The 12,248-nt window shown below is 45.9% G+C and overlaps 1 protein-coding gene across 12 annotated transcripts in view; it reads right to left on the reverse strand.

Moving 5' to 3' along the window:
* tbc1d5 (TBC1 domain family, member 5) overlaps positions 1-12,248 on the reverse strand; it is a 789,418-nt gene that overhangs the window by 114,295 nt on the left and 662,875 nt on the right. For all 12 annotated transcript variants that reach the window (XM_070881258.1, XM_070881261.1, XM_070881268.1 and 9 more), the window contains one exon: positions 8,788-9,035. In XM_070881258.1, coding sequence (XP_070737359.1) covers positions 8,788-9,035 — 248 coding nt within the window. The remainder of the gene's footprint in view (positions 1-8,787; positions 9,036-12,248) is intronic.

The raw sequence follows: 12,248 nt of genomic DNA on the forward strand, positions 1-12,248 counted from the left end.
ATTAAACAACATTTTACCATGTACTTACCATTTTTCCTGCTTTTTGACGAGTTTCACGGTGCTTGGGGACCACGTCAGGTAAGGAGGTCGGGTTTTCAATGACTCTCCATTACTCTGAATAGGTGAGAGCTGCAAAAGTGGTATAAAAGTTACCATTTCACAGCTGTTCACTTTCCAATGTTAGATCCTGGAGCCTTCAGGATTTGGAATAGACTTTACAACTTAATACAGTTTGCAAGTGTTTGGAGTAAACTCTCTATCCATTGTCACCTCCTTGAAGTAACCTCTCTCATCATTGACAGATCGTTTTTGACATCTCAACTTCAGCTGCCATCTATTCCACCAGCATCGGTGCCCTTTAAAAATTCTCATCTTGATCTTCAGAATCCCACCGCGATCAGCCCCAACACCAACATTACCAGGCACATCAGCATCACCAACACCATCACCAACTTTCTCTGCATCACCTGATGCTGCACAGGACACAGGGCATTGGTACCCGACCACATTGCTGTCTGGCAGGTCAGGGATGGCCTCACCATGGCCAGATTTATTTCACCTGACGCTGTACACCCTGGCTGCCACATGATTTGCCAGGTTGGCACCACCCCACGCCAGCATCATAAAGCATCCCTGCAATGCCCAAGCCATTCCTTTCACACTCATCACATTGCAGGGGGTACCGTTATGTTTGACCATTCACTGCAACTCACTAAATCACTTCCAAAGGTGCACACAAATCTGTCCAAGAAGACAAAGAGTTCAATGTTTGGCAACACATCAACAGAAACTTTACATGAACATTGGCGAAAACACACAAGTGCCTACCCTTGTGTGTTGTTAGTTGGTATGACTGGACAAGGATGAGGGTAAGTTTAAAGGATGGCGCGTGAGATAGTAAATAGAGAGGGATTGGTGGAGGTACAAGATAAGTTGGTGTGAATAAGGATGTGCAGACGTAGGATAGGGAAGGCAGAATGATGGCGATGTGATGAGTGGCACAGCAGGATGAGGTCGAGTGTGGCTTTGCAGTAACGTTTTGTAGGTTGAGTGTGGCTTGCAGTAACGTTTCGTGATCTACTGAGCTCACTGCAGCCAGGTCCTCCTGACGACATCCCTGCTTGTGCCCTCCTGTGCAACCAGGCTGCGTTGGTGTCCTGGGGAGGTCTCTTCCATCCTTTGGAAGGGAAGAGAACCTCCCTGCGTGCTGTGATTCCCTCCGTAAATATATCATGCGAGACCCTGGGTGCAGCTGTGCATCTTTGTGCAGTGCCTGTCAGTGTTTGCAGCACCTCAATACTGTAGAACACTGACAGCACAACTGTCAAAATGAATGTGGGCATAGTCCCTTTAAGGAAACCGGCTGATGATGCATCATCAAATGACATCAGACCTGTTTCCTTTTAATTGGCTATGTTAAAGCTGCTATATAAATACATTGTTGTTGTTGAATACAGGATACTAAATTGAAAGAAGTGCAAGTAAATCGCTGTTTCATCTGTAAGGAGTGTTTGGAGCCCTGGACAGTGGGAAGGGAGGAGGTAAAAGAGCAGGTGTTGCATCTCCTGGTAGCTTGTATGGGAAGGTGCGATGGGATGGGAAGGGGGTGTTGGGGGTATTTGAAGGGTGGACCACAGTGTCAGTAAGTGGCAATCTAAAAATTCTACTCACCTGTTGCATTGGCCTAGCTCTCATTTCAGGGTGCTCAATCCTCCAAGAAATTCAGACAAGTGGCCAGAGTGATTTAAGATGCTTGCTTCCAGTAGAAGTTACTAAGTGAATATTTGATATACAGTCCTGGACATACTAGCAACATGCTTACTTCCCAAACCACCAGGAGAACTGGACATAAAAGGCTTTTTGAAGTATTTAAAGATGAATCAAGGCTGGCTGAATCTGGCTGTTTTTTGTTGCTGCTTTACTTGCTATACAAGAAAAATACTGTTTAAAAATGACTTCTGTACCCAGTTGAGCTGTCGTCTGAGCACAGTAAGGTTTTACATAAAGATTTTAAACAGATTTTCCCATACAAGCGCATGAGAAGCAACACCTGCCCTTTTACCTCCTCCCTTCCCACTGTCCAGGGCCCTTAAACACTCCTTCCAGGTGAAATAGCGATTTATTTGCACTTCTTTCAATTTAGTATACTGCATTCCACAACAACAACTTATATTTATACAACAGCTTTAACATAGTAAAATGTCCCAAATCGCTTCACAGGAGCGTTATCAAACAAAATTTGACACTGAGCCACTTAAGGAGATATTAGGGCAGATGACCAAAAGCTTGATCAAACAAGTAGGTTTTAAGGAGCATCTTAAAGGAGGAAAGAGAGGAAGAGAGGTTTAGGGAGGGAATTCCAGAGCTTAAGGTCTTTGCAGCTGAAGGCACGGCTGCCATTGATGGGAGTGATGAAAATTGGGGATGCTCAAGAGGCCAGAATTGGAGGAGTGCAGGTATCTTGGAGGGTTTTAGGGCTGGAGGACATTACTGAGATAAGAAAGGGCGAGGCCATGGAAGAATTTGAAAACAAGGATGTGAAGTTTAAAACATGAGGTGTTGCTTAACTGGGACCCAATATAGGTTAGTGAGCACGGGGGTGTTGGGTGAATGGGACTTGGTGCGAGTTAGGACACGGGCAGCAGAGTTTTGGATGACCTCAAGTCTACGGATGGTAGAAAATGAGGCCAGTCAGGTGTGTATTGGAATAAAGGCATGGATGAGGGTTTCAGCAGCTGTACCATCTAGAAAATATTAAAACAAATGGATTGAGTAGTTCAAATCATTAAAAAGTTAATTAGTGCACTTATTTCTGGGATTACTCGGTATTGGTAGTGCAGTGGTTATGTTACTGTAATTATGAGCCTGAACTAATAATTTAAAGAACGGGAGTTCAAATCCCACCATGGCAGTTCGGGAATTTGAATTCTGCAAATTATTTTAAAAAATCTTGGATTGCTATAAAAACCCAAGATACTCAGTTGCATAATCTGATACCAGCGGTTCAAGAAGCCGACCCATCAGCACCTCCACAAGGCAACTAAAGCTGGGCAATAAATGCCGGCCTTATTAGTGATGCCCACATCCCGAGAATTTATTTTTAAAAATCACTAAAGAACTTTCAAAGTTTCACTGAATAAGCAATATATAGAATAGATATTTTCTTTCTATTACAAAAGCAAAATACTGAGGATGCTGGAATCTGAAATAAAAACAGAAAATGCTGGAAATCTCAGCGGGTCACTTTGTATCCAATTTCCACTCTTCCCTCACCTTCACATGGTCCATCTCCGACTCTTCCCTTCCCTTCCTCGACTTCTCGGTCTCCATTTCTGGGGATAGACTATGACACACATTCACTATAAGCCCACTGACTCCCACAGCTACCTGGACTATACTTCCTCCAATCTCACATTTTGTAAGGACTCCATTCCATTCTCCCGGTTTCTCAGTTGCATCTGTTCTGACGACGCCACCTTTCACACCCGTGCCTCTGATATGTCTTCCTTTTTCCTCAACAGAGGATTCCCCTCCACCGTGATTAACATGGCCCTCGATCGTGTCCGTTCTATTTCCCGCACTTCTGCTCTCACCCCTTCCCCTCCCTCTCACAACCACCACAGGGTTTCCCTTGTCCTCACCTTTCACCCCACCAGCCTCCACGTTCAATGGATTATCCTCCACCATCTCCAGCGTGAGCCTACCACCAATCACATCTTCACCTCCCCTCCCCTCTCAGCATTCCGAAGTGACTGCTCCCTCCGCGACACCCTGGTCCATTCCACAGTCAACCCCAGCATCCCCTTTCCTTCACATGGCACCTTCCTGTGCAAGCACAGGAGCTGCAACACCTACCCTTTTACCTCCTCTCTGCCCACTGTCCAGGGCGTGTACTTCTTTCAATTTAGTATACTGTATTCGCTGCTCACAATGTGGTCTCCTCTGCATTGGGGACACCAAACGCAGATTGGGTGATCGGTTTGCGGAACACCTCCGTTCCGTCCGTAAACATGACCGCGAGCATCCAGTCGCCTGTCACTTTTAATTATCCGCTCCACTCCCACTCTGACTTCTCCGTCCTCGGACTCCTACACTGTTCCAATGAAGCTCAACGCAAGCTCGAGGAACAGCACCCCGTCTTTCGTTGAGGCACTTTACAGCCTTCTGGACTCAACATCGAGTTCAACAATTTCAGACCATAACCTCTGCCCATATCTTGTTCCCTTTCCTTCCTTTTTTTTTTTACAAATCCATCCCCACCCTTTTTATTTTTTTCTGTATCCAATGGCAGCTGGTAATTATTCCGCCATTCACACCGTATCTAGACTCACCTTTTCTTTCCTCATTTGTGCTATTACCATCTCAATTTGGCCCATCATCCCTTTTGTCTCTCAAATCTCTCATGCCTTCCATCCTATGACAGACCTTCCCTTTTGTTCTTCCTGCCCTCCCCCTTGCACTTCCTTAAGAATCTGTTCATTTCAAACTTTTGCCAGTTCTGACGACCTGAAAAGTTAACTCTGTTTCTCTCCACAGATGCTGCCTGACCCGCTGAGATTTCCAGCATTTGCTGTTTCTTTTTTCCTTCTATTGTTACTTACTGATTCTGAAGAGTTAAAAGGGAGTTTCTTGTCTGTTGTATTCATATAACTGGAGCAGGAAAATGCCCCATCTTATTGTAGAAAATTTTATACAAAATGCCTTAGATGCACATTTTTTTTTCAAAAATCTTAAAAATATTAAAAAGGACCCGAGACACTAGCTAGTGTAGTTATTGCATTTGAGATTAAATAGCAATGTATGAATACTTTTAATAATAGTTCATCTGCCCTGGATTCTTAATTATATTCATTGTCAGAAAATTAGATTAGGACTAACCCCTTTAGTTTTATTTCATCTGGACCTAATTTTTATCAAACCAATTCTTCTGAGAATGTCGAACATAGGAATGCTAAGTGCCAGAAAAATAAAACTTCCCTAAGTGTTCATACCCAAACAGTGGATTAACTACAATGCCGGCAATATTCAACTCAAGAAAGTATAATTCAAATTAATGGTTACATGGGGCCCAAGTTTCGGGCCGCGCCTAGAACGGCGCAGCCCCGACCTGGACGCCCGTTTCTCGCGCCACAAAGTGCGCCTAAAAAAAACTTCCAGATTCTCCGGCTCCCTGCTGGTCCTCTGGCCCTCGGCGCGGCGCAGCACAAGCTGCAGGGGGCGGAGCCAGGTCCCTGCGCTGAAAACAGTGCCGGGATCTCTGCACATGCGCGGTACAGTGGGCGCGCATGTGCAGTAGCTCCAGGTGCCCAAAACTGTGTGGGAGGGGCCCGAAGCACGCAGCCCCTAGCTCTGGCCCAATGGCCTCACTGGGGCTGCGTGGATAAGGCTCCTCCCACGCCCAGCTCCTGCTTCCTCCCGACCCGACTCGACTCCCGCTCCCCGCCCCCGGACCCGACCCGACTTGAATCCCGTCTTGCCCCCCTCCCCCGACCCGACCCGACCTCCGCTTCCCCCGCTCCCGACCGATCTCCCGCCCCCCCCTCCCCCGACCGATCTCCCGTCCCCCACCCCACCGGCCGATCTCCGCCCCCGACCCCACCTACCTGTCAATCCGGTAAGTCTAAGCTCGAAGTCTTGTGCCCGGCCCGTTCAGCCTCCCTCTCCTTTTATTTCTCTCTCTCTCTCTCTTTCTCTCTCCCTCTCTCCCCCCTTTCCCCTCCCTCCCTTCTCTTTCCCCCCTCCCCTCCCTCCCTTCTCTTCCCCCCCTCCCCTCCCTCCCTCCCTTCTCTCACCCTTCCTCCCTCCCTTCTCTCCCCCTCCCTTCTCACCCCTCCTCCCCTCCCTCCCTTCTCACCCCCCCCACCCACACTACACCCTCTCTCCCCCACTACACCGCCCCTCCTCCCCCTCCTCTCCACCTCTCCACCCCTCCATCCCGCCTCCCCATCCTCCCCCTCCCCTCGCTGTCAGAAACACAGACACTGACAGAGTGTGAGAGACACACACAGACAGACAGACAGACAGAGAGATAGAGACACTGACAGAGACACACTGGGGGGCTGGGGGCATCCCAGCATGCTGTTGGAGGGCCCCCGGTGCTGCAGTCAGTAAGTAGAAAATGTTTTATTTATTGATTAAAAAAAAAATGATTTCTTATTAATTTTTTTTTGATTTTATTGGTTGATTTATTGATGTTTTTATCATTTATTATTGATGATGGCTCTTTATTTGTAAAACTGAAGTGTTTAATGTTTGTAAACTTCCCTTTAAACCTCCCACCCAATTCCTACGCCTGATTTGTAACCTACGCCTGTTTTTCTAAAGTGTAGACAAGGTTTTTTCGAGCGTACAAAAATCTTCACTTCCTCCATTCTAAGTTAGTTTGGAGTAAGTTTTCACTGCCGAAACTTTGAAAACAGGCGTAAGTGGCCGGACACGCCCACTTTTGAAAAAAAATTCTGTTCCAAAGTGAAACTGTTCTAACTGACTAGAACTGGAGCAAACTAAATGCCGAGAATTTGAATTTCTAAGATACTCCGTTCTACACCAGTTGCTCCAAAAAATCAGGAGCAACTGAGGCCGAAACTTGGGCCCATGATCACCAATAGTCATACAGAATATTTTGGAGTGATTCATAGTCACTTTAATAAATAATAAAACAAACACTGCACAATTTAAAAGACAGACTGTAAGACATTGTGCAAGTCTGCTTTCTTTATATGTTTGGTCAGCCTCAGGTTTATTCATCCAATCATTTTTAAAAATATATCATTTTGCTGTGATTCCATCTTCACATTGCCCCTTTTCGTTTACTATTGCTATTGGTACAAATTTCATTATTATTCTGTGCATCTTTTTCTTCAGAAAAAAAGTTAAAGTGAACCAAAAGATAGCCTGGTAAACGTTTCACTGTAAAATTGGACTGCTGTTCCGAAGGCCTTACTTTGAACCTCAGCTTCAACTGAAATTCAAAATTCTGGTGCTCTTAATGGGCAAGTATGACCAAATCTCAGTTGGGATCTCTAGGTGAAACTGCTTATGGCAGTGGAAAGCTCCATCATTTTGTGAGTTCACTTGTGGGCAGAGTGGGGGTGAAGAGTCAGAGAACTATCAGGACCAGGTCTATTTATGAAGATGATCTCCTACTTCATATTCATGAAACAGCACCAACAGTGATCATGGATCAAGTACAGGGCACAATCATTTGATACTTCCAGATCAAGGAAGATCAAGAAGTCACAGAAGAGATCTAAAAAGAAAAGAGGGATAATGGATTTTCCAAAGAAAGTACAAAATGGACATCATAAAGCCCAGAATCCAACACCAGGGAATGAAACATCATAGGACTGAGGTTTGAGACTATCTAGAGAAACTTGGATTTTTCAGCTGTGTCCAGAGGTCTTTAAGAAGGGATCTTAATAAGAGGCATGCAAGGGTGCATTTACTGGCAGAGTCAATCCAGAGACAGATTGAGAATCCCTGAAGGGTAATCTCATATTGCTTTGGTTTGACACCACATTGAAAATAAAATGTGAATCCAGTGCCATGTCAAATCTGATTACAAAGTGCTCAGTTGGACCATCTGAACACTTTGTAAAACCCACCAATCCTAAATTTAACAAATTAGAGAGTCACTTCAGTTTCTAATTGTTGGGAGAATGGTGTGCACAAAACACTGTTACAGCTCTGGCCAGGCAGGAGCTGGGTAATGCAAACATGGTTCTGCCTCACTGGAGCCTAAACTACAACTACTGCTCTCAGACACTGCAATGTAAATGCACCCTAAAATAGTAAAACAGTACAGTACAGATAAACTGTGACAAGAGACAAAGGGGGAGAAATTCGGGGCATTTGGGGCGCTATCTTTTAAAAGCAGAAAAAATTGGAGCCATGCTCTAAACTTTTTCCACATTAAAAAAATTTGGGGGTAGCGCTCCAGGAAGGAAGTGGAAAGCTAAATCAGGAGCTCCACTTCCTTCCTGGAGCGCAATCGACAGCAGGCGGGGTGGTAAGTGGAGCAACGCTGCACACTGCACACTGCACCATGCAGCGCTGCCGCATTGAAAGGCTCCTTTCCTCTCTTAAAGGAGCTGCAGGCTCTGCAAAAATAAAAACTTACCTCCCCCAACAGCAGCCGCGATCCCACCTACCAGCCCGATGCTCTCAAGCAGAGTGCCGGGCTGATCAATCGCGGGCAAATACCGATCAGAAGCCTGAAAGAGAGAGAGTAATTTAAAAAAAAATCTTACCTCTGCCACCGCGCCTTGAAGTAGCGGCCTCGAAGCGCCCGGCCTCCTGATGGACACCTCTTGCAGCTGACGGTGTTTTCGCCCAGCGATGCTGCAGGGGGTGGAAACCAAGTTCGGGTCCGGGGCGTTACTGGGGTGATGCGGCACAATCTCTGGGCTAAGGAGAACGTGCCACAGACCGCCGCCGCAAACCTCCCGCCGAATATGCCAGGAGTCGATGTTATCGCTGCGCCCGGTCGGAACCTGGTTGGCGCCCCGTTATCCACCAGCCCCCTCCCCCCCCCCACAACAATAACGGGAGGCACTAAGGAGGCCAATTTCTATAACAAGGAGTTCAATAGGGAATGACACTGCAGGTTCTTCCTGGTTGGGTGAGCTTTCCTGTATCTTTGTGATTTTCCAACTTTAGCATCTCCATCTTTATTTTAGCGAATCAAAACTAACTCTGGTGTGCTAAAACCTCAAACAAATGCACCACTTTGTATTACTGACTAGGTACTACATTACAACACATAATATATAATTTATTAACTTTTACCTTTGCTGAGCTGCACAGGCATGCTTTCAGATTTCATCATTCGCTGTTGCTGATGTTGTTGGGTGTGTTCCACCATAACTTTGTGGGAGGATGGGTGGGGTGCAGGATTGCTGCTGTAGTTTGTTCCAACATTCTGAAAACTGCTGGTACCACCAACTAAGATAGCTGGATTTATCAGCTTCCGTCCAAGGTTCATTAGGCTACTGGACACTTTATTGATGTTGAGGGGAGCAACCTTTGCCCCAGCGCTGAAAAATGATCAAATATTTAAGAATGTTTTATATATATCTTAATGGCATCAACAGTTAATTTGAAAATTACATGTTTCTAAATGCAAAGTATCAACTAAAAATGTCCACAACATGCAAAAAAACCTACTCATTGAACAAAAGCACTTTCCTGCAACATGGCACAAATTTAAGATTACACACAGAATTAATTAGGAGATTGTGAACAATTTCTTTACACAGGGGGTGGTTAGAATAGGGTATTCTTTGACACAAACCATTGCTGAAGTGGAGCCGATACATTCTCTTAAAAGAGAATAAAGGTAGTAGCTTAAGCAAGGTATATTAAAATTAGAAAAAGGGTGAGTAAAGATCGATTGGGTGGGAAAAATAGTAAAATTTAAGTTAAATAAATAGAATGGGTAAAAATAGGGGGAAATGAATGACAGGCAAATGTGAACTGTCATATTCTTTTTTTCACTATTTTAATGGAAACTTTAACCCATTTAAAATAAATGGGTTAACAAGTCTAATGATAGCATTGAGGAATTTGAGAAATGTATCAAGAATTTGTACAATAATGTCAACACCTGACAAGAATAATTAAAAAATATATATTTTGTGGGATGTGGGCATCACTGGTGAACTACCTCCTTGAACTGCTGCAGTCCATGTGGTGAAGGTACTCCCACAGTGCTGTTAGGGAGGCAATTCCAGGATTTTGACCCAGCGACAATGAAGGAACAGCGATATATTTCCAAGTCAGGATGGTGTGAGACTTGGAGGGGAACTTGCAGGTGATGGTGCTCCCATGCGCCTGTTGCCCTTGTCCTTTTCGGTGGTAGACGTAGCGGGACTGGGAGGTGCTGTCAAAGAAGCCTTGGTGATTTGCTGCAGTGCATCTTGTAGATGGTACACACTGAAGCCACAGTGCACCGGTAGTTAAGGGAATGTTATGTTTAAGGTGGTGAATGCGGTAGCCAATCAAACAGGATACTTTGTCCTGGAATGGCGTAGAGCTTCTTGAGTGTTGTTGGACCTGTACTCATCCAGGCAAGTGGAGAGTATGCCATCACAATCCTGACTTGTGCCTTGTAGATGGTGGAAAGGCTTTGGGGAGTCAGGAGGTGAGTCATTTGCCACAGAATACCCAGCCTCTGACCTGCTCTTGTAGCCACAGAAGTTATGTGGCTGGTCCAGTTACGTTTCTGGTCAATGGTGACGCCCAGAATGTTCATGGTGGGGGATGGTAATGCCACTGAACGTCAAGGGGAGATGGCTGGACTCTCTTTTGTTGGAGATGGTCATTGCCTGGCACTTGTGTGGCGCGAATGTTACTTGTCACTTATCAGCCCAAGTCTGAATGCTGTCCAGGTCATGTATGCGGGCATGGACTGCTTCATTATCTGAGGTGTTGCAAATGAAACTGAACACTGTGCAATCATCAGCGAACATCCTCACTTCTGACCTTATAATGGAGTGAAGGTCTTTGATGAGGCAGCTGAAGATGGTGGGGCCTAGGACAGTGCCCTGAGGAACACCTGCAGCGATGTCCTGGGGCTGAGGTGATCGGCCTTCAATAACCACAACCATCTTCCTTTGTGCTAGGTATGACTCCAACCAGTGGAGTGTTTTCCCTCTGATTCCCATTGACTTCAATTTTACTGGGGCACCTTGATGCCACACTCGGTCAAATGCTGTCTTGATGTCAAGGGCAGTCACTCTCACCTCACTTCTCGAAGTGGTAAAAATCAGGGGTGTCCAAAATGTATATGGTTATGCAAACAAAACTGTGACGCGAATAATGTTGTGTTTATATGATTGTTTTAGAACTGGAGACAAGAAGTTTCCTCATGCTGGTATGTTTTGGTTTCCTGTGGATGGTATAGTATTCTGTACTACCTGTACATACAATCTTCTTATTGCCAAGCGATTATCTGTTGTTTTTAAGTTAAGACTTGAAGCTTGTTTATGAATCTTATGTATAATTCTAAGGTAGAAATTGAAGTTAGCTTAACAGAACTGTTTGTGAAGATAAGTAAAAGTTAATTAGTATAGAAAGACTGAGGGCTGGATTTTCGGTTTTTGAGATTTAGGGGCGGTAATGATGGCGGGGCGGTTGTGATACCATCTGGAAAAAGTTTGCCCCCTCATCTGCAAAATTCAGCAAAAAGTGAGGTTCCATGATCGGGGGCGCAAAATCAGGCGTTACACAAGATATTTTTTCACCCCAGCCGAAAATCACAGCGTTAAAAAATATCTACATGTCGTACACGAGCAAACACGTTCGAATCTTCCCGGGCACAGACGAAACTTTAGGGCGCGGCAATTTCCTTTGTGTCACAGCGAAGGAGGGAAGACAAAGAGCACACCACTCCAACGGCTGCTGAGATGTTAGTGCAGGCCAGAGAGGGGAGGTGGCCTGCACTGCATTTAGTGGGTGGAAGGAGGTCCCTGCCCAGTGTGTTCAAGAGGATATGGAGGGAGAGAGCCCAGGAGGTGTCAGCGGCAGACACGGGGGCCAGAACTGCCATCCAATGCCGCAAGAAGTTTAACGACCTCTCGAGGATCAGCAGGGTGAGTACCTTTCACATTTATGCAGCCCTGCCATGGTTGCAAGATCAGTGTCTCACACAATTTTAAGTCTTTGATGGAGCTGCCCCTTCTCTGTGTGTTCCCGGCCATGGTGTAGGTTGTTGAAGCCACTTCTCTAGCCATCCCCTCTGCATTCAGGATGCATGTACCCTGCTGTCCCCTAATCATTGTTAACCCTCCTCGCACTCCCCTTCCACTGTTGTTACGTGTTGTCCAAACATCACCCTGAGCCGCTATGCTACCTGGCTCTCACCTCCTCCCAGTTTTTCCACATCCTCAGTCACCAGCCACACAGATTGTACTGAACACATTTGCACTTCCACACAGTGGCAGCTATTGAACTATGGAAGGCACATGTGGCACAAGAGGAGGTAGACACTTACTCAACCCTTCTGATTGCTCTTAGTGCAAGCCAAGCTATCGCATAATAGGAGGTAGCAGCATCGCACCGGAGGTGGACAGCCTGATCTGCAGGAGCTGACCGAGGTGTAGCAGAGATTGTCGGCCCTGATGGGCACCCCAGTTCGCGCGGTGGCCGGTGGCGAGGCCGAGTCCCCTGCGGGTAATGGCGGTATGTGAATGGCATTTGCAATTGATGTGACTTCCTTGACCCCTAATATCAAGTGACCTAGCCCCATT

The sequence above is a fragment of the Pristiophorus japonicus genome, chromosome 5 (assembly GCF_044704955.1).
Source record: "Pristiophorus japonicus isolate sPriJap1 chromosome 5, sPriJap1.hap1, whole genome shotgun sequence".
NCBI lineage: Eukaryota > Metazoa > Chordata > Chondrichthyes > Pristiophoridae > Pristiophorus > Pristiophorus japonicus.